Raw genomic sequence first — 23231 nt, 5'->3', positions numbered from 1 at the left:
TTGAATGAGAGGTGCGAGGGGCATGTGTTATTCCTAATTCGTGAGTCCAGCTGGCAAACTCTTCACTCATAAAACCCAAACCCCTATCATAGACTAGTTTTTGAGGAATACCAAATCTTAAAATGAAGTTTTCGAAAGCTTTTATTGTATACTCCGCACCTACGTTTGCAACAGGATAAACTTGAATGAACCTAGAAAAAGCATCTACCACTACCAGACAATGTCTTTTTCCTCTTGAAGGGGGTTTTAGGGGACCCTTGTGGTCAATATGAACCGTGTGGAAAGGAAAAGGGACCGTACTAGACCACGGTTCCAATGGCGCTTCATTTACGTCTTTTCGTTTCTGCTTGTTTTTTTGGCAATCTAAATAATTCTGATATAAAGCATGAACCCATTTGTAGAGTCCGGGCCAAAAAAAGAAACGTTGGATATTTGGTATCACTTTTTCTTTACACGAGTGGCCAGCGTAACAATTGCGGTGACTTAGTTCAAAAACTTTCAAAATTAGTGAAAGAGGCACGCAAATTTTGACACTAAAATCTGGGGAATCTGGGAAATATTATTTCAAAGCAAGTTTCCTACAAGGCAAAGATCTTCGAATTGATTCATGTAAGCTCTTAAGCCTTTTGATTGCCGATATTGTACAGTTTTCAATTTATTTTTGTCATTATCTTGGAAAGCTTTTCTCACAATACTTAACACTGGATCATTCATCTGCTCATGCATGATGACCTCGATATTTAAATCAACTTTTTTTGCAAACTCAGAAAGTTTAGTTATTAATTCGGCGCCGTCAGTTTTTTGTGGAAAATCGGAGTCCGAAAATTGTTCTAGTAGCGAAACTGATTGAAATTTTTTTTGAATTGTTGCCTGCAAAAACTTATCTCTTCCTGAAGAGCTTGATCTGGGAGTTCCAGGTTTTGGCTGATCAAATTTTGGTCAGAGCCCTCAAGGCTTTCTGCTGAGGTTTCAAGTTCAGAGTAGTCAAGATTTTGTGTGGTGAAATTGTTATAGTCCTCCGAATCAGAACTCTCTGAAATCTGAGAGTAAGAATGTTCTTCCTCAGATTCGGGTCCAAAATTTTTTATTACCCTAGGAAATTTGAATTTTCGATAGTGATTTATTGAATTTCCTAAGCCGAAATTTGTAATTTTTCCTTTCCATTAAAACTTTGTTTAATTATTGGGAAAAAGCGGTTTGTTTTTCCTCGCTCAGTGTCATGGACAATGAAGTATTTTTCCTCAAGTCCCTTTTCATCAAAAAATTTAATATCTTTCGGAATTTTTTTGTGTTGTAGTTGGTATCTGTCTAGTTCACGGAGTTTAACATTTCTACTCAAGATATCAGGAAAAACTAAGTTTTTTCCTTCGGTCCAAACAATTTTTAGATTCTGAAATTGCGTAATAACAACTTGATATTTAAAAAAACGATGTGAAAATTTTCCGCGTCTTCCCCACAAGTAATATAATGGTTTGTGGTCACAATAAACATATATGGGATGCGGCGAACCTAAAAGATAGTGTTCGTATGTTTGTAGTGCGGACACGATACCACATAACTCCCTGTGCGTAGTTGACATTTTTTGTTCAGACTTATCAAAAACTCTGGAATTATACGACACAATGCGTTTTCCTTCGGGGAATTCCTGAACATTCTATTGAAGAAGAATCAACATGAACATGGAAAGGATGTTTAGTGTTAGGAATAGCTAGTACAGTGTCAGAACTTAATCTATTTTTTATTTAACAGAATAATTTTTCATGTTCTGGTTTCCATTCAAAAACAGTGTCATCACGTATAAGGTCGTAAAAGGGCTTACAATCGACGTGAAGATTTTTTATGTACATGCTATAAAAACCTAGACAACCGAGTACTCGCATAACATCTCTCTTTTTTTCAGGAGATTTTAGGGCGTGAAGGTCTGCTACCTTTTTTTTACAGGTTGAATGCCGTCTTTACCTACTACATGACCATGAAATTAAACTTTTCGCAGGAAAAATTTAGTTTTCTCTGGCTGGGCTTTTAATCCGAATTTTCGTAGCAGATGGTGATAATTAATGATAATTCTAAACATCTCACTTTGTGTTTGAGCTTGCATGATAGTATCGTCGACGTAAGTGATTGCTTGGTTATTTCTAATCAAGGGCGCAAAATGAATTGTCATTATTCTACTGAAAAAATTTGGCAAACCACAAAGTCCATAAAAACCACGTTGGAAAGTGTATTGCTTTGAGCCAATAACAAAACTCGTTAGTTTTTGAGTTTCCTCCGTTAGAGGAACTTGATTATATGCGGAGCAAAGATCACTCGTAGTGAAATATTTACCATTGAGTATATTTAACAAAGCACCCACTGGTTCAAGTGGCCAGGAGTACGACGTCAAGTCGGTAATTGAATTTAAGTATCGAGCATCTATGACAAGCTTGACAATGTTTCCTTTGGGTAGATTGATTATGGGGTTAATAAACATCGAACCCATTTCATTATCGTCACCCATATCTCGGATAATACCCGATTGGATTAGTTGTTCAAGTAATGATTTGAGTTTTTCCTCATAGTGCAGAGGAACACGTGAAGGTCGTTGTTTGCGGAAAAGAGCATTTGGGAGTAAATTAACGTGAAATTTTTGCTTTATGACGCCAACGTCGTATTTGTGAAGAGAATAAACGTCTTTATTTAGGACAAGAATTTCTAGAAGTTCTGCCAATTGTTTTTCATCGATATCTGATTGACTAAAATCAAACTTTTGTAGGAATTCACGGTCAGATTTTTGAAACTTTGATAATAATTTTTTGTCCAACTTTTCATCCCTTATTGTTATAAAGGTTTTTTCGGCTTTTGGTTTCAGATTTTTCAATTCGTCACTTAAATCTGTTGGTAGCTCATAGTTTTTAGAAAAATTTTGTTGTTTTTGTTTTATTCGTTTACCGATGGCTGAATTAATTTTGTCATCTGCTTTTTTATGAAGTTCATTAATGATTGATGGAAGTACGCAATCGGTGACGTGGAACAAATGATTGATATCCGCATCATTCTTCAAGATTAAATCTATAAAAGCGATATTGTCAAAAAGTGAAAATTGAACGGACTGCTCGTAGTCAATATCAAGGATTGTATGTCCGATATAACCTTTTGCTAAAACCACTTTCCGGTGTCCCGGATTGTTCAGCATTACAGGAAGTTCTTTCTCATCTTGTGAGCAAAAAACGTTATAAGAGTGTACACCCTTAGCCGTTATTTTTTCACTTAAAACAAAACTTGTTCCCTTGGGAATTTTATAGTTAGGCGGATGTACTGTTATGATGCGTGTTGTTAGCGGTGCAATCTCAATAACATTATCAAGGCAAACTTGATTGAATATCCCAATGTAGGGAAAGCTTTTGGACTGAAATGTGAAAAGTTTTGCGGACACACCTGGATGAAATTTTAGATCCATTTTTGGTGTCGTTAGATCAATGTTATTTGAGCATGATTGAAGAAAATCCATTCCTAATATGTTATGCTTCGCGCCATTTTTTTCGGATACAAGATTTCTATGTTCCACTTCGTACTGCCCTTCGATGTCAAAAGATGATTTTAGAACTATGCTCCCAAAGATTTTGAGACGTTCACCATTGACTGCAATAGTGCTTGACTTTGTTGGGGTGATCGTTAGCTTTTGTACATTACAAAGGTTTTCGTATGAATAGTAGTTTAGCAAGGAACAAGTTGCGCCAGTGTCTACAAGGAACTGAGTTTCATAACCGTTATATTTTTTATCGTCTCCGACGCGTCGTTGATACAAGTTCATGTAAATATGAGATTTATCAATTTCCGGAGACTGCTCTAGTTTAAATTGAACTCATTCCTGCCTGGGTTCTGAACTTGTGCAGGCTCTGATGGGAACTGAACAGTTTTTCTGTCCCTACTTGGACTTCGAGAGTTGTTGGAATTTTGTCTAGAATACGCAGGATTTTGTACTCTGTTATACTCAGATCGGTATCTTTCCCTACTATTATCTCGATAATTTTCATGAGAGCGGTTTTTAGGTTCAAAGAACGCGATCGCGTGTCTGCATTTTGTGCAACACGATTTTGGTTATATGAATCGGGATATCGTTGCATCGAGTAATTTGATGGTGAGCGAGCAGGGTTGTGGTAAAACTTAGGACTATTATTATAATAATTGTTTTTGTTATTACTTGAAATAAAGTCCCTAGCTCTGCCCCGAGAATTTTGTTGGGGAGTGTTTTGTCTATTGTATTCATTTGATGGAGAACGTCGATAGTTATCAGTAAATTTGTCCCGATAACTAGGGGGTTGCCTGTTTTGCTCGTCATGTCTTTTTTTCTCAAAACAATAAGCAATAGTGTGACCTGATCTTTTGCAATAACTACAAAAACGTGTATGATTTTGTCGATTTCTTGGTTGGTTGGGGTCATAAGTTGCATTTATTTTGTTTTCTTTCATTAGGTTTGTAAGTTCTGTTAGTTGATTTTTTAGTGCCTGAATTTCGGATTGATTATCAAAATTGGAGGACCCGGCGCAAGCATACTCACTACTCACTGTGTAACTTAGATCTCTGTTAATTACATAGTCTTGTAGATCTTGCCAAGTACCCCCTGGATGCTCAATTTGTCGTTGGTGAGCTTTTTGTTTTAAAATTGGGGCGTTAATCCGCGCACAAAAAACTCCATTTTTTTGTAGTTCTTTGTTCATTTGTGAAGGGGTTTGGCCAGCCTTTTTCTACTGCTGTGTTGACCCGATGAATATAACTTTTAATCAATTCGTTTGGTTGCCGTTTAATATTTTCAATTTCGATGCGCTTACGGTACTGATCTCGGTTATCTGAGTATCTATTGACAAATGCGTCACTTATTTGAACCCAGGTTTGGCCAGCGGGAAGGGTTTCAAACCATTCAGCGGCCGGGCCTCGTAAGACAGAGCCAAATAGTGCTCGTTTTCTAGCGTCATACGCCGGTTGGTCACCAGGATCGGCAGGGCGTATACCTAGTGAAAAGTCGATTTTTTTATTGATTAAGTTCAAAAAATCTTGTGCATCCTCTGATGGGTCTAGACCGGTGAACTTTTCCAATGCTAGGTCGGGATAAGCAACAATGTTGGCCATTATGCAATTTTTTAGCAAAACACAGAGAATTAAAAGTATTTATGTGGTACAAAACATTTTTCAAAAAGCAGAGAAAGTCAGCGTTCGGAATATATCGGAAAGCATACACAGAGTTCGATAAAATTTGTTTTAATGGAGCAAGGGTGGGAAATATGTTCCAAGTTAAGAAATTGATCTTTATGTAAATTTCAATCTAAAAGGGAAAGTTTATGTTAAAGATTTGTTTATGATAAAAGTAAAAAGTTTATTTACCCAGTGGTTGCTATTAAAAATTGAAAGTGCGGGGGGAGATTTTAGAAGAACAAAATTACTCCATATAAAATTTGAGAAACACCAAGAGATACCAGTTACAGGCGTGCGCAATTTTGGTTAGACAGCAACTAATAAAAATATTCCAGAAAAAAAATAGCTAAACAGATCTAAGAGGGAACATTCGGTTTCAGAATAGAACACAATTCACAGAGGAGAATTCGTCTTTTGCCATAAGCGAACTTGAATCGTGGTTCGAAACAGAGGTTCTCGTTAGTCACTGGGGCCGAAGCCATAGAGACGACGTAGCATCTAAATTTTTGGTTTGGAAAACTCAAGTCTGTGAATCGATCATCTATCTTCCACCACCTAATACATTCGACGAACTGATTTTGAATCAGTTGTCAGCCTAGGGAAAAAGGAATTATCACAGTTAAAGATTCTTTAAAATTGTTTGTAATGTTAATGTCAAAATGTATATTGAGTTCAGCTGCTGTCGCACCAGATTTACGCGGTTAAAAGTTAGTCGTGGGCGTATTCTGTATAATCTTAACGTCGTGCAAATATTTGTCTAATACATCGCGTAAATAGATTTACCCCTTTTATCTAACCGACCATTATGAGATTAAACTTAAATGTCCAAAGTCTGGAAAAGGGCCCAATAAGTCTTATTCAACGGACAAAGGTTTGATTCTGATCTTTTAGAATTAAAAGGAAAATCTTAAATGAACAGACATCAGTTTACACAATTAATTCAATCACACAAAAGTAACTGATAAGGGTGAGACTTACTTTGTTCTGGTATACACTTATGTTGCAATACCAAATGGCTAACTCGACAATTTCCAATCTTTAGACTTCAATTTTGACAATTCTTAATATTCCAACTTCAACTTTCCAGATTTTCTGAGTCTGAGCTAAACCGGTTAAGCAGACTGGTTTCTGTTGTTCAAATTCTATTCCTATAACGTTCAAGCCCAACTGGCTTCCACAAATAGTTTTTGATGTTCTGCTCAACCTAGAGTTCCCGGTTTTTTCTGGTTTTCCACCATGTGTTTTTAACAAACCTAAACCTGGTTTTTCTGATTACAACAAAGATCAGGCATAATTATCCGACTCTTCGCAGCAATCTGCGACACACACTTGCCTAATTTTACAAAGCTTTGAAATGTGTGGAATCGGAACTATGCGGAATTTCGGATTCTTATTACTTTCACTTCACTTCTGAATAAGTGGCAGCAGCTGTAATTTTTTAAGAAAAGTCAGACTAACACTTTGGTGTTACCAGGTGAAAACCGAAACTTTGGTTAATAGCAGTTTTAGTTCCTTTATTTCGTAAAGACGTTAATCCGGTCTGCTTGTTCTTAGTTTCCTACTTGGCGCACGCTTGGGTGGGCTCTCTTTTACCCGTTTACAATAAATAGATTTTTTGCGCCAAACAACACCAGAAGTAACCTCTATCTTTATCCAATGCTTGATTTGTTTTCTGATTCCATTTATTTTTTATTCAATGAGGGTCTATTTAGAGATGAAATATAATCATCACTCTTTCCTCTCATCTTCTAGCTAGTTATTAGCTGGTAAACTTTTCTCATTCTAGATTCAAAAAGAGATCAATTCTTTTTGCAACATGAAGTTTCAGCTTTAGCGAGAAAGTTTCTGAGTTTTGAAGAAAAACATTAGAAACATTTTGTCTCAAAGCGTCATCGACCGTCGAAATCTGAAAATCCTGTTTTTAGCAAATTTGAAAAAAATTTTCAATTTAGTTTCAGGAACAAAAAGGTATGGGTCAAAGAGTCAAAGAGAAGGTAATAGGTAATTCAAACCCAAATGAAAAAGAGGAATTTCACCACCCGGATTACTACAAAATAATTTCCGATTTTTAATTCGACATTGAACACAGAGCGCAAAGTTGAGGTTTGGCATCGTCCTAGAACTTTTTCAAATCAAACTAGCGGAAAATTCTATTGAAATAGCAAAGTTGGCATCACAAATTCTTGGTACTCAAATTGGCATCTATTGCTTATATATAAATGTATGTGTGGGTTTTGTTCGTAGCTAGCTGCGGTTTAGAGCGACTAGCTTAACTTTCAATGAATATGTATGGGATGAGCGCGCTGGGTTACGGTTGGAACAAAATTGAGGCGCGTGAAAGGGGTGTGAGGAGGGGAACAAACTCTAAGAACCGCCCTTCACAAAATGGATCTATGTCTTCAAAGGAGTTTTGGCGAATCACTTACTTAAAGTGCTGAAGAACGGGAACGCTTTAAGAGAACATTACGCCCTCAGGGCGTTACTTTTTAACATCGTTTTTGAGGATAAAAAGACCAAAGGTCAGAAAAAAAATTATCAAGCAAAAACTCGCTTAAAAAGACAACCGGACAAACATAATTGCTAGAAACTTTGTTTAAGAGCAGACAAAAAAAGCTTTTGATGTAATTTTCGACGAATTATTGGCTTGAAGCAAAGAAGACAACGAAAATTAACCGATAAGACACTCCATCGCAAAATTAAAGCTGAACAAGTTTTCGGTGCTCGGGAAAATTTGAGCCAAAAATGGGGTTATATGTGTTATTTAGATCAAGCAAACATCTTTGGGGAGTTCCAATTATTTTTTTTTATTGATTGGTACTAAACTAACAACGTTATGAACAGATCTCGCAAGAAATGCACTGGAGTTCGAGCGTCGAAAACGTGTGACAATTGTTTGTTTCAAATGTTTGAATGGTTAAATTTCATTAGCAAAAGGGACATTTTAATAAATATTTTTGAAGAGTACCTTAATATGTGTGATATTTTTCAGTGGAAGAATCGCTGGTGCTAAGTGATGGTCAGTGTGAGTTGAGGAACGAGACCAAGTACTTCTCTCTCCAGTTCCAGTTTTCATCCTGTGGCACAATTCAACAGATCAAGTCAGGTTAGATAGTTCTTGTTGATTGTTCAAGAGAAATTGGAACTGCGGTAATTGGACCCTGAGTAATACGTTATGACATCATATAAGACGTTTATATGGAACCTAGTAAAAGGCGCCCGGAGTTGAATTTGTTTGGTTATCAAAAAGTCAAAAAGATTACGGTCCTTTGCTGCACAGCTGCACAAATATAAACAGTTTACTGTTTACAGGGAAAGAAGTGGTTTACAGACAGGTGATAAACAAGAAGTCAGAAGTGGGAGCCACCAACATCATCAGTAGAGAAGGGGAACTGGCAATCACTAGGGACAGTAGGTTCCAGATCACTCTCTTCTGCTCCTTCGATGCCAAAGGGGTGGCCACTGCATTCTTCAGATCCCTACAAGAGGTGCCCCTCAATGCCTCCAGTTTCAACACATTCCAATATGCCCTTAGACTGTACAGATCACAGGCCTACAAGGAGTGCTTCAAGTTAGTATTTCCCAACTCGACGAGTCCGGTCAAAAATGGTCCAATTTTTGCGGTAGATGATCATTTTTGATTGTTTTGACAGTTTTTGATTGGCATTTTTAGGTGATAACCGTTTTTGATTGTGTTTTTATTTTGGACAAAATTTCAAGTTGGGGTCACACAAGCTTTTCAGTACATCTGGACATCTCTTAGTTTTGTTTTATTTAGTGGATTTTGCGTGGCTGACGAGGTCACTGAGAAAATTCGAGATTAGTCGAGAACCATAACAAGTTTTGAGATGTTAATCCAGAAGTTCTCTGTGATTTTAAGCAAACCTATACTTAAAAGTCGCATCTTTTAAGTTTGAAAATGCGGAAAAATCCTGAAAATCAACTTCTCGCTGCGTATATAGGAGCTTCCAGCATTTTAACTTCTGACACTGTGGATTTTCGTCATTTTAAATCTTGCACGCGAGTGTTGCAAGTATAAACAGTAGTACCTAAAAATTGTTCCGACCCCCACTTTAGTGGGGAGGGAGGAACTATATACTCAAATGGGTTTTCTTTTGTTCGGTCAATTTTGGCCGATCGATATATTCATCCTAGAGTGTTGTGAGTGGTATCATTAGAAAGCACCTACATCACAGAATATGGAATTAGGAAGATCTTTTTGAATTTCGTTTTTTACAGGGAGTTGTCCAGGTTTAAAATTTTGTTAATATTCCACAGTTTTCATTCACAATTTCTGTAATTTTTGTTAAGATTGGGCTCAAATTTGCTAATATAATTAGAAATATGTTAAAAGTTTTAACGATAGAGTGTTATTGTTTTCATTAAAGATAGAGAAGCTTAGCTGAATTGTGTGATCGAAGTTTTTTGGCTCAAAATTTTTGACAAAATTTTCAAAATTCGAACTTTGTCATCAAAAATGGAACAAAGTGAGAGAGAGAGAGTACCACATTGGCACAAAGAAGTAGAGACCTGGAAAACACCGACACAAAATCCGTAAACTCTGAAAGAAAACAACTAATTGACTTTTGGGGCCCTATAAAAGTCTGAGAGAACTATGATTTTGCTGTTCTTTTGCAAACTGAACTCAATAATTATACAATATGCATCACTGTTCTTTTCATTTTTAAAATATTTATCTTAACATGTGATCAATTTCACAAACATTTGGAACAAATGGGTGGTTATTTGGGCGCGCGGCATATCAGTAATTGGTTTGATCTCATCATGGAATCTTGCAATCAGAAATTTTTTAATTTGAACTTGGGCGCTGCCTTTATTTTTCAAAACACTTTGCCTTTAATGTTTTCTAATGTTTATTACTGAAAAAATTCTGCGTTCTCGGTTAAATTAGTGACAGCTCCCATTTAAGAGGAAATGAGGCCAAAGGTAGATTGGGTTGATTTTCAGAGGAAACTCAATGGTTGTTATGACTTCAATGGTTATGAAAATTAGGTTGCTATTCTGCAGTCCTATGATTTAGTCTCAATAATAACAAACAAGCCATTTTTTTAAGACGTTGCAAAATTAGGTTGCTATTAGTTAATTGGAAGCTTATATTTGTTATGAATCTTGAAAGTACTTGTTTTGAATAGAAAATGGATTTTCAAATAAAAAAATGGCACTTTAAAAAGGTGTATGTGATCCTAAACAATTCATCTGGGCGTTATTAATTTTCTCATATGATATTGAATACAGTTGTTTTAAGAAAACTTCAGTGGTTTTTTTGAACTTGTCATTTTTTTAAATCTCATTTCTGTGAGATTCTCAAAACTCATAGCTTATTCTCAGTGAATATAGGTCAAAATAATTTTCAAGTAGGACACAAACTAATCTTTGTGGCAATTTTTCTTAAATAATGGCTTCTCGGTTCTTGTATTAAGAGTTTTCATACAAAATTTGGTAATTTTTGTTCTTTATTAACCATGTTTGGTGTTTTTTTTTTGGTTTCTGGGGTCAATTAAATAATTACTGAAAGATCCAACAAGAAAAACGCTTAAAATATGCATTTTAACACATTTTTTGATTTTTTAACTTATGATTTTAAGGGTTGCGACATCGTTCTCTTGCAGAGTTTGTTTGTTTTTTGTCCTATATTTGTTGTTGGCTTTTTTGTATGTCTTATATTGGTAATAAAAGATCCCAATAGCCAACTATATACAAAAAATGAACTCGATGACTGATATCCGCATTTAACTAATTGTTTGTATTGGCTTTTAAATTAATTTTTTTCCAACAAAGTGAAAATCTAAAAAAGTAAAAAATCTCCATTTCGTTCCGGTTTTCGTCATTTTTCGTGTTTTTTAATTCCGTATCAGTTTTTCAAGTCAGCTTCACTATTGATAGATGTTGTTAATTTTTGTTGAACCAAGCAACAATTTTTTTTGTTTGTTAAACGGTTTGACTGATGTCTTTAGAGCCTAATCAATATTTTTGAGAACAATTTTCGTGCACTTTAGAATATTCTCAATAATTGTGGTTCTTTTTGTTGTCATTTTGAGAAAGATCTTTGACAAAAAACTTTTTGATGTTCAATGGAGACGCAAGTGAAGATTTATTTTTTTCCTTACTAAGATCTTATAATTTTTATGGCTTCAACAGTGTGGTTTTGTAAAACTGTTATTGAAAATTTTAGCTCTGCTCTAGTTGTTGTTATTCTGCAGTCCTATGATTTAGTCTCAATAATAAAAAACAAGCCATTTTTTTAAGACGTCGCAAAATTGGGTTGCTATTCTTTTAATTGGAAGCTTATATTTGTTATGAGTTTTGAAAGTGCTTGTTTTTGAATAGAAATTGGATTTTCAAATAAAAAATGGCACTTTAAAAAGGTGTATGTGATCCTAAACAATTCATCTGGGCGTTATTAATTTTCTCATATGATATTGAATACAGTTGTTTTAAGAAAACTTCAGTGGTTTTTTTGAACTTGTCATTTTTTTAAATCTCATTTCTGTGAGATTCTCAAAACTCATAGCTTATTCTCAGTGAATATAGGTCAAAATAATTTTCAAGTAGGACACAAACTAATCTTTGTGGCAATTTTTCTTAAATAATGGCTTCTCGGTTCTTGTATTAAGAGTTTTCATACAAAATTTGGTAATTTTTGTTCTTTATTAACCATGTTTGGTGTTTTTTTTGGTTTCTGGGGTCAATTAAATAATTACTGAAAGATCCAACAAGAAAAACGCTTAAAATATGCATTTTAACACATTTTTTGATTTTTTAACTTATGATTTTAAGGGTTGCGACATCGTTCTCTTGCAGAGTTTGTTTGTTTTTTGTCCTATATTTGTTGTTGGCTTTTTTGTATGTCTTATATTGGTAATAAAAGATCCCAATAGCCAACTATATACAAAAAATGAACTCGATGACTGATATCCGCATTTAACTAATTGTTTGTATTGGCTTTTAAATTAATTTTTTTCCAACAAAGTGAAAATCTAAAAAAGTAAAAGTTCTCCATTTCGTTCCGGTTTTCGTCATTTTTCGTGTTTTTTAATTTCGTATCAGTTTTTCAAGTCAGCTTCACTATTGATAGATGTTGTTAATTTTTGTTGAACCAAGCAACAATTTTTTTTGTTTGTTAAACGGTTTGACTGATGTCTTTAGAGCCTAATCAATATTTTTGAGAACAATTTTCGTGCACTTTAGAATATTCTCAATAATTGTGGTTCTTTTTGTTGTCATTTTGAGAAAGATCTTTGACAAAAAACTTTTTGATGTTCAATGGAGACGCAAGTGAAGATTTATTTTTTTCCTTACTAAGATCTTATTATTTTTATGGCTTCAACAGTGTGGTTTTGTAAAACTGTTATTGAAAATTTTAGCTCTGCTCTAGTTGTTGTTATTCTGCAGTCCTATGATTTAGTCTCAATAATAAAAAACAAGCCATTTTTTTAAGACGATGCAAAATTGGGTTGCTATTCCTTTAATTGGAAGCTTATAGTTGTTATGAGTTTTGAAAGTGCTTGTTTTTGAATAGAAATTGGATTTTCAAATAAAAAATGGCACTTTAAAAAGGTGTATGGGATCCTACACAATTCATCTGGGCGTTATTAAATTTCTCTTATGATATTGAATACAATTGTTTAAAGAAAATTTCAGTGGTTTTTTTGAGCTTAACATTTTTTTAAATCTCATTTCTGTCAACTCATAGCTTTTTCTCAGTGAATAAAGGTCAAAATATTTTTCAAGTATGACACAGACTAATCTTTGTGGCGATTTTTCTTAAATAATGGCTTCTCGGTTCTTGTATTAAGAGTTTTCAAACAAAGTTTGGTAATTTTTGTTCGTTATTAACCATTTTTGGTGTTTTTATAGTTTCTGGGGTTAATAAACTAATTACTGAAAAATCCAACGAGAAAAACGCTTAAAATATGCACTTTAACACGTTTATTGATTTTATAACTTATGATTTTAAGGGTTGCGAAATCGTTCTCTTGCAGAGTTTGTTTGTTTTTTGTCCTATATTTGTTGTTGGCTTTTTTGTATGTCTTATATTGGTAATAAAAGATCCCAATAGCCAACTATATACAAAAAATGAACTCGATGACTGATATCCGCATTTAACTAATTGTTTGTATTGGCTTTTAAATTAATTTTTTTCCAACAAAGTGAAAATCTATAAAAGTAAAAGTTCTCCATTTCGTTCCGGTTTTCGTCATTTTTCGTGTTTTTTAATTTCGTATCAGTTTTTCAAGTCAGCTTCACTATTGATAGATGTTGTTAATTTTTGTTGAACCAAGCAACAATTTTTTTGTTTGTTAAACGGTTTGACTGATGTCTTTAGAGCCTAATCAATATTTTTCAGAACAATTTTCGTGCACTTTAGAATATTCTCAATAATTGTGGTTCTTTTTGTTGTCATTTTGAGAAAGATCTTTGACAAAAAACTTTTTGATGTTCAATGGAGACGCAAGTGAAGATTTCTTTTTTTCCTTACTAAGATTTTATAATTTTTATGGCTTCAACAGTGTGGTTTCGTAAAACTGTTTTTGAAAATTTTAGCTCTGCTCTAGTTGTTGTTATTCTGCAGTCCTATGATTTAGTCTCAATAATAAAAAACAAGCCATTTTTTTAAGACGTCGCAAAATTGGGTTGCTATTCCTTTAATTGGAAGCTTATATTTGTTATGAATTTTGAAAGTACTTGTTTTTGAATAGAAAATGGATTTTCAAATAAAAAAATGGCACTTTAAAAAGGTGTATGTGATCCTACACAATTCATCTGGGCGTTATTAAATTTCTCCTATGATATTGAATACAATTGTTTAAAGAAAATTTCAGTGGTTTTTTGAGCTTAACATTTTTTTAAATCTCATTTCTGTCAACTCATAGCTTTTTCTCAGTGGATTAAAGTCAAAATATTTTTCAAGTATGACACAGACTAATCTTTGTGGCGATTTTTCTTAAATAATGGCTTCTCGGTTCTTGTATTAAGAGTTTTCATACAAAGTTTGGTAATTTTTGTTCGTTATTAAACATTTTTGGTGTTTTTATAGTTTCTGGGGTTAATAAACTAATTACTGAAAAATCCAACGAGAAAAACGCTTAAAATATGCACTTTAACACATTTATTGATTTTATGACTTATGATTTTAAGGGTTGCGACATCGTTCTCTTGCAGAGTTTGTTTGTTTTTTTGTCCTATATTTGTTGTTGGCTTTTGTTGTATGTCTTTTTTTGGGTAATAAAAGACCCCAATAGCCAACTATATAGAAAAAATGAACTCGATGACTGATATCCCCATTTAACTAATTGTTTTTAATGGCTTTTAAATTAATTTTTTTCCAACAAATTTAAAGTCTAAAATGTAAAAGTTCGCCAACTTTTCCCATTCTGTTCCGGTTTTCGTCATTTTTCGTGTTTTACCATTTTTTATCAGTTTTTCAAGTCAGCTTCACTATTGAGAGATGTTGTTATTTTTCGTTGAACCAAGCAACAAGTTTTCTGTTTGTTAAACGTTTTGACTGATGTCTTTCGAGCCTAATCAATATTTTTCAGAACAATTTTTGTGCACTTTAGATTATTCTCAATAACTGTGGTTCTTTTTGTTGTCATTTTAAGAAAGATCTTGGACAAAATTTTTTTGATGTTCAATGGAGACGCAAGTGAAGATTTATTTTTTTCCTGACAAAGATCTTATAATTTTTATGGCTTCAACAGTGTGGTTTCGTAAAACTGTGTTTGAAAATTTTAGTTTAGCTCTAGTTGTTGTTATTCTGCAGTCCTATGATTTAGTCTCAATAATAACAAACAAGCCATTTTTTTAAGACGTTGCGAAATAAACTTGCTATTCCTTTAATTGGAAGGTTATATTTGTTATGAATTTTGAAAGTACTTTTTTTTTAATAGAAAATGGATTTTTGAGCTTGTAAGTCCTTTTACCGTTAATTTTTCGCTTAGTTTCTCTATGAAAATGTGGCATCCATTAATTCGTGAACAACAGTTTGCTCCTCACAACTCTTTATTTTCCTCGAACGTTCTTGGTACTTCGAGTTTTAATAAAATTTTCGTGATTCTTGTTTATTGACTCATTGTTTTGATTTCTTTTCACAGTATCACGGTAGTGACAATATTGGGAGTTTCCATTGCTTTTTGAAAAAAAGCAATTAAAAACTATTTTTGTTCTTAGCGAATAGCTCAATGTTTAATTGGCTGGGACACCTTTTTCGTGCAAAATTTTGAAAATTGTTTGTCATTAATTGTCGTTCTTTTTGATGTCTAATGACATATCTTGGATAATTGAAGGTCTACTCATGTTTTTGGTGAGAAATAAGGAAATTTCTTTGGGATTTCAGTTCATACATAAGATTTTAACCAGTTTGACATAGTTTTTTTCATAAAAAGGCAACGTTATTTTAATTTTTGCCCTTTTGCTCTTTACTTTTCAACTTGTTATCAAGTCTAAATTGAGTTGAATTTTTAAGAAACAAAAACAGGTTTATTTTTCCGACCCGTCTTGAGGGGGGAGGAAATATATACTCAATTGGGTTTTTTGTTCAGCAAATTTGTCTGATCGATATATTCATCGTAGAGAGTTGTGACTGGTATCATTAGAAAGCTTGTCCAGCGTAGAATATGGAATTAAAAAGTTTTTTTTTGATTTTGGTTTTTAACAGGGAGATAGTTTTGAGAGGTATCATTACAAAGCCAGTCCATTGTAGAGGATGAAACCAAAAAAAATTCTATTTTTGCTCTTTATAGGGAGAGATCGAGGTTTAAAATTTTTTGAATATTAGACGTATTTCAGTTGTTTTTTTCATATTTTGAACAATTTTTCTAATATTTTTAAAATTTTTACTTTTTGTAATGTACATTTCATCTGCGAAGGTAGAGGATGGTTGTTGAATTGTCCCATACTAGTTTTTTGGCTAGGATTTTTGCAAGAACTTTTCAATATTCTGAATTTTTTCGTTAAAATGGGACAAAATTTGCTTTTTTTATCCCGCTTGCTTCAAACTTGCTGGATGTAGACACCCTAACATTGCAGCCAAATTCTCCATTAGCTCAAAAAAGAGCTTGTTGAACTCCTTTTGGATTTAAGGGTCTTCTGGAATTATAATTTTGCTAATTAATTTTGCCAAAATATTTTTTGCTAATTAAACAATATGCATTTTTTATTTTTGACAAACTGAAAAAATTTGTATATGATTCATCTATTTCGCAACCATTTCAACAATTGAGTGTTTTGTTGGACGTGCAGCAACATCTGGGTTGATCTTGATCTCACTATTGATCCTTATGTCAAAAAGTTTTTAGATTTTAACGGGGCGCGACATTTTTTTCAAAGTATTTCCGCTACATAAAAGTTTTTATGTAAATTAGGGACAAGAATTTCAACTCAGGGCTCAATTAAAGACAGCTACTATTCACAATAAACAATACCCAACGTGATCATAATATGGCTTCAGAGTTTAGCCCATGGTTTTATGGCTCAGACAAAATGATTTCGTTAAAGTTTCATGGACTTCTTTCGTTTTTTTTTTCATTTTTGATACTTTTTGTCGCCCATTGACTTAGTGTCCCCAATCAACAATCCAGTTAGTTTTTATAAAGTATAAAAGAACCCACACATTTTCTTATGTTGTTATCTAATGTCAGTAATGGCTTTGATTATATTTGTTTTGAGAAAATATCCGTGGATTTTTGAAATTTGCCACTATTTCATCTTACTTCTCTCCACTTTGGGCGTAGTCTCAGTAAAAACAGCCAGAAACGGACTTCCGGTGAGATATAAATTAATGTTGGTAACGTTTTTCTATTCGACTAATTGTTTCTTTTATTTTGGTAATACGCGTTTTCAGTTTTTCTTTTTTTTTAAAATCAAAATCGCATTTTTTATCAGTTTATTTTGTTTCCTTGTCGAATTGTTATATTAATGACAAGTCCAATTAAAGGAGGGAATCGTAGAGAAAATGTACAACGTTAGAAAAAGGCGTATCTGAATATGTTAATTGTTTTTGTTGAATAGCCTATGCTTTTTGGGTGGAGACTGTTATCTCGCAAAACTTTGTGTTTTTTGCTATGTTTGTCTTCCCTTTCGTTGTTGTGCTCCGTATACCCACTAGAGATAGATCCTAATTTCTTCCCCAAGATTGTTTATTCAACCTAGTTATAGATTTCGGTTTTATAGCTGTTTGTTTTAATGACTTTCAATTTGAATTTAAAAAAAAAAATTTTCGTCTGTCTCATTTTTGCTTTTATTTTTATCAGCCTGTAACTCAATGTTACCCATCAGAAGTTTTAATTACTTTTGCTGATTTTAACATTTTTTTGCGCTTGGTTTTACTTTTTGACTGATTGCTTCGACCATTAAGTCTCATGAAAACTCTTCGATATTTCTTTAATGTTCAGTTTTCTTGGGGTTCTTTTTGTTGTCATGTCCAAGTAGTCCATTTACAAGGAGGAATCGTTGATGTTAAGGTGAAACTAAAATGATACTTTAGAGTTCGTGCAGTTAACGTCTTATAATTATAGTGCCTTGAACAGTGTCATGTTGTAAAATCGTTTGAAGTTTTGGCTTCTTTATGTATTTTTTTTGTGGGCTCGTGACTTAGTCTCAATTTCAACCGACCCAATTGGCTCCCAGAGGTGTTGAAACTTCATTCGTCGCTTTTTTTATAATCTTAGGTCTGCTTTGAGTTTTTAAAAGATTTGTTTTTCTAAATATATTTGAGTTTTTGAGCTTCTTCGTTTTTGATCAGTTTTTTTCTGTCGATTTGTAGATCAGTCCCTGTGAACACAGGTCACAACCTTTTTCCCAAGAGCTCTTATTTAATCTTTATAAAAGTTTTAGCTTCAAAAATTTGTTTCCCGGCTTTATTACTACTATTACTATGATATTTCATAAAATGTTATTTTTTTATATATTTGTATATTCCAAAGGGTTTTTGGTTTCTTTTTAAATTATAATAATAAACGTTAACCTCATCGGCTTTGAAATTTTTCGAAATGAAAAAACATTGGATAATTACATGTCTCAATTGCTTCCTTTATAGATATAAGTGAAGGTTTTAGTGGTTTTAGTTGATATCTAATGACATCAATAACTGTGAAATTAATTGTTTTAAAAAAAAAACGCATTTTTGAACTTCGCACCTCTTTGATCTTTTTTTGACCTGATAACCAGTTGCATTGTGAACAGGTCTCATTTTTTTCTAGTGAAGTATAGGTTAAATTGTTTTATTTTGGCCTCAATCTGATGCGACTTTGATTTTGTTATGATTTTTTTATTATAGGCATCGAGCTTTGGTCGTAAATAATATTTGTTGTTTGGCTTTTGTTATTGTCCGTTCTAGTAGTCTGCCTTCTTATATCGGCCCTCTAGCGTGGTTAGTATAGGTTTCATCTGATGCCATTTTGATTTGGCAATTAATTGTTGGAAAATGGACAACGAGTGTTGGTTGTAATTAATATTTGTAATTATTGGATTTTATCGCCGTCTTTGCTGGTGATCAACTTTTATTTCTAGTAATTATTGACAGGTCACATCGGCCCTCTAGGGTATATTTTTTATTCCTTTAGTGGTTTGTTTAACGATATTGTACTTTTTTTTATCTCTTCCTCATTTGGTAGACAATTAAGTGAAAAATGTTGATGAGCGGGGTCGGAACATTATGCGCGAACGCATATTGCCGAGCCTCCTTGTCTAGGATAATATTGAAACTGTCAAATCCTCTCCAAAATAATTACACTAGCAATTTTGTTTGACTGATTTAAAAAAGAGATGAGCGCAAAAGTTTCTTATCAAATTTTGAGGTAATTTTGATTACTTGAGTCAAAACTGTGGTCAACTGAAATTTCTACTTGTTTATATGAGTTTTAACTAAATAAGAAGAGAAGTATTTATGTTGTATTTCTGCTGCCATATATGGTATGTTAAGTCTTCGCAATTTCTGGATCATTTGCGTAGTTTTTATTTAGTAACATTTCGTGAAAGTTGTGGTCTTGATCCGTTCAGCCTATCTTTTCAGCCAATCAGACTACCCGATAGTGGTGACGATTGGAGAAGAGATCTTCTTCGAGGCAGTGTTGATCTCTCAGCAGCCAGGGTTACAAGTGGTGGCCAGAACCTGTTGGGCCAGCCAGACCAACTCACCCATCGACCCAGCCAGATACTACCTGCAGAGGGACGGGTATGGAGTGAATTTATGTACATCGAAAAAAGAAAATGACAAAACGAGAAGAAATCTAGCAAACGTATGGAAAGCCAGATATCAGTACAAGTTATACAATGGTAGCCAAGTTGAGGTTTTTCACACATTTTTAGCCCCCATAAAAAGTATTTTTCAATTAATTAAATTTGATGCAACCAGTTACACGAAGTCATAGACAAAATAATTTCCTTAACACTGAAACTTTACTGGGATGATCCAAAATTGGGAAAAACTCTTAAATGGCAGGAGAAGCCAATTTTAAGTTCGTCAAAGAATAAAAATTTGATGGACTGAGCAAAAATTGATTTGAAGTTTGATTTGATGTTTTTTGGCGATGAGTCGGAGCTAAGATCCCTTTCTGTTTAAAATTGAAAGCAAAAAACAACGCAATCGTGGTCATGGTCATCAATTTGGTTCAAAGGATACTTTCATTTGCTTTGAGAAAGATTTTTACTAATGAAACAAACGTTGAAATTTTAGTTAAACCTAAAAATTTTCTGTTTCCCGCCCGTAAAATTTCTCTCATTTTAGTTTCTGATTGCAATAGAGAACTTATCTCGCTTTGAAGCCCAAAAGAAATACGAGAAATTAAAAAAAATGGCGTAACCAAATTTGCTATGGCTTGTTGTTTCCTAGCAAGCACCTCATTAGACAAAAATAGTCCAACCATTGCTTTGTACATGAAATATATGTTGAGACAATAGTTATACCATCAGCTCTTGCAGTGGAAACGAGCGAATTGGCGAAAAAAGATAAAGCAAATAAAACAAATTTTACTGACAAGGGTTTTCATTAAATAGTTTCAACTTTTTTCCCTTCAATTTTGGTTATTTTTGCTGTTAATAATTTGGTTCCCAAATAAGTCAATGAAAATTTTTAGATCTAAATTTGTTTAATGTGCCTTAACAAATCAATGGGAATGAATGAAAAACTCCGTATTTCTACCAGATTGAACTGGTCAACTCAATTGAACATGTCAACACGCAGTTTCACATTCTTGTAAGCACTTTTCGTATCAGATGACAAAAACCTCAATTATTACGAAACTATCGCAAAGATGGTCGGATAAGCTTTGAAAATTAGGTGATTTGTTAACAAATTAGGCACGGTTATGAAAGTGAGTCATTTTTTGTCTATGTGTCAACAACAATGTTGTCTCTGTGTTTCAGTTGTGCCACTGACCCCACCTTCCGCAGGATTCCCCACCCTGTGGACCAGTACGTGGACAGATTTGCCTTCAAGGCATTCCAGCTGGTTGTTGATCAGACAGCTGTTATCTATCTACACTGTGAGATATACTCCTGTGATGCAGCCGCTTCTCAAAAATCCATCTGTACTATACCAGGTACATGTGTGTGATATAAAACAAATTGGATCTAAACTTCTGTTCAGATTACGATATAAATTGAACAAAAAATATATCAATTGTTTCACAATTTCTACATTTCGCAGAGTGAAAAAAAACCTAAATTCAGTTGATAGTTTTACTCTCTCTGTAAGTGTATTTTTCCAGCCATTCGAATCGAATTCGAACGATTATCTTGTAAGCTCTTGTAAGGTTCTTTCAAATGGCCGTTTTCTGCTAAGAGGCAAACATGACGACGGCTGTCTGGTGAGATTCTTTCAAGAAGAACCAGAGTCGAACTGAGACCGTTATTTTGCAAACATTCTTGCAAAAACTGCTTGCCTTGTACAATAAAACACTAACGATTATATTGCAATTAGAATCTTGTGAATCGTCGGCTATGAGTTTTATGAGTGGCGGAATTTCTGATTTGGCGCTCCTAGGTTTTTCAACCCTGGCTTGTGGAATGTTTTGTGTCCAGATTTGCTGCTTTAAGCACGTTCTAAAATCTTAGTTGTTTTTAAATGATGAAACATCGTTTTTAGACGATTGTGATGAGGGGTACCTTGGACTGAAGAGACAGAGGAGGATGATAAGGGAGCAGTTGGAAGAGGAATCGGGGGGCTACGAGAGAGTAGTGGTCAGTCAGGGGGGAGCACTTGTGTTCATGCGGAGACAGGAGACGCCTCAAGACGATTTATATGGAGGTATGTGGATCGGTACTATTAAAGAAAGCTATATCTTAAAATTAGCGTTTCATAAAAGGCCAAAAATTTCTAAAATGATACTTAAAGTTTCATCGAACATATGCGCTTTTCTCGAGAAATGGGTAGGGTATTTTTCAGGGTAAAAATGGGTAAAAATGCAGAGAAACAAGCAATCGGATATAAAGTTCATAGGAGCAAAATAGAAATAGAGATAACTCAACCATCCTGTTACAGGAACTAGAATCAGTTCAAAGAGTCGAAATCCCACTCAAAAGAAAGTCGGGACTCCAAATGCGGTAAAACCGAAAACGACTGCAAACTCAAAAGAGGACTGCGACGGTTTCTTCGGATGCTTGTTTCTCGGCATTAAAAACTTATTCCAGTGAAAACAACCAGAAATCACCCAGTAATTATCATAACTGCCAAGTTTTAACAGGTTAGAGCTGAGTTCATAGCATATAGCAACCCGGGTTAGCCAACGCTACTGATCACAAGGAGTCATATTATGCGGTTCATAAAATCTAATGAAGCTTCCTTTCTATGATAATTGTTATGGTAAAGTTCCATACAAGATCACACAGAATAGAAGGAACATTAAGAGCCTGTATCGGCTAGGAAAATTTAAGTTTCATACGTGTCTATGCTTGTCAACCTCTGAGAACATGAGTTGAAAACTGCTAAATCGCAATCTTAAATTAAACTTAAGATAGCCTCGTGTTCCCAGCTCGTTCGGCTGCAATGGGAAGAGTTTCTGAAACACTCTAACATTATAACCCGATTTAAAAATCATTTTGGCTTCCGAGTATGAAAATAGCACAGAGATCAAGTGACCTCTAACAGGACTATCGCCCGACTGTTGTCTAAATACTCATGTTGTTTTTTGCCGTTGGCCAGATGCTGTAAATTTATCTCATAATGCCATACGGTGCGATGGAAATTTGTGTTAAAGTTTCTTTTAGTCAGGGTCCTCTACCTGGATTTCATTCAACTCATTGCATCATTCATAAAGTTTAAATATATCGACATTTTTTGCAATAAATGACAGTAAATGGTGCTGTTGAGCGTGATAATTCGCAAGGAATTTGTGAGCAGTGTAGGAACGTTCTATGAAACTTTTCTAATGTTGATTGTACCGACAAGGCTTTTAGAACGAAAGGTGTTCGAAGCTAGGAGAAGGCGTTAAATTTTGTAAGAATTGTGCTAAATGAGGTGAAAAATAAAATTTCATTCACTGCTAAATTGAACGAGGATGCTTTGGCTTTGTGTTGATAATTATTTTCACCTCAATTCGCCGTAAATTTTACATCATTTCTTGAACCGGAAAAGGTTGACCCGGAACCTCCTGCGCCAATCCGCGTTGAAAGAATATTGTTTTGAATGTTAAAAGAGAGGATTCTTTCAGACTCCGACCACCAATCCTCATCATCACTGTTGGGCGGAACAGGTGACCCCGAAGTGACCTTTGTCCAGCTGCTCACCCTCTCAATCACTGTGTCCCTCCTCGTCCTCATGTGTTGTGCATTGTGTCTATGCACTGCTCTATTCACAGTCTTCAAACTCAGAATTATCAGTTGGATCACGGACGACGATTGAAGTTCAATTGAACATCGCTAACTAGTTTGATTGACAAGTGAAAAGTGTTAGGTTAAGCTATCACGTGAACACGTTTGATAAAGTCTTATTAGAAGAAAACTGAATCAGTTCCAGATGTTCCAATACTGTTTGTCAACGTTGTTTGCATTCCTGTTCGTAAAAGTGTCGAAAAAACTCTCGAGGATATTCATATTTTACCGAGGGT

The 23231-nt window shown here is 34.3% G+C and overlaps 1 protein-coding gene across 1 annotated transcript in view; it reads left to right on the top strand.

Annotated features, from left to right (window-relative positions):
- The window catches only part of LOC142335386 (zona pellucida sperm-binding protein 4-like), a 33329-nt gene extending 10303 nt beyond the window's left edge, over positions 1 to 23026 (top strand). The window contains exons 2-7 of the mRNA XM_075383889.1: positions 8159 to 8272; positions 8479 to 8737; positions 19199 to 19360; positions 20551 to 20726; positions 21272 to 21433; positions 22836 to 23026. Of these exons, the coding sequence (XP_075240004.1) occupies positions 8159 to 8272; positions 8479 to 8737; positions 19199 to 19360; positions 20551 to 20726; positions 21272 to 21433; positions 22836 to 23026 (1064 nt within the window). The remainder of the gene's footprint in view (positions 1 to 8158; positions 8273 to 8478; positions 8738 to 19198; positions 19361 to 20550; positions 20727 to 21271; positions 21434 to 22835) is intronic.
- Positions 23027 to 23231: the final 205 nt, after the last annotated feature.

The sequence above is a fragment of the Convolutriloba macropyga genome, chromosome 1 (genome assembly GCF_964194025.1).
Source record: "Convolutriloba macropyga chromosome 1, txConMacr16.3, whole genome shotgun sequence".
Lineage (NCBI taxonomy): Eukaryota > Metazoa > Xenacoelomorpha > Acoela > Convolutidae > Convolutriloba > Convolutriloba macropyga.
The sequence above is the reverse complement of the archived record's forward strand: the minus strand, read 5'-3'. Positions and strand labels throughout refer to the sequence as shown.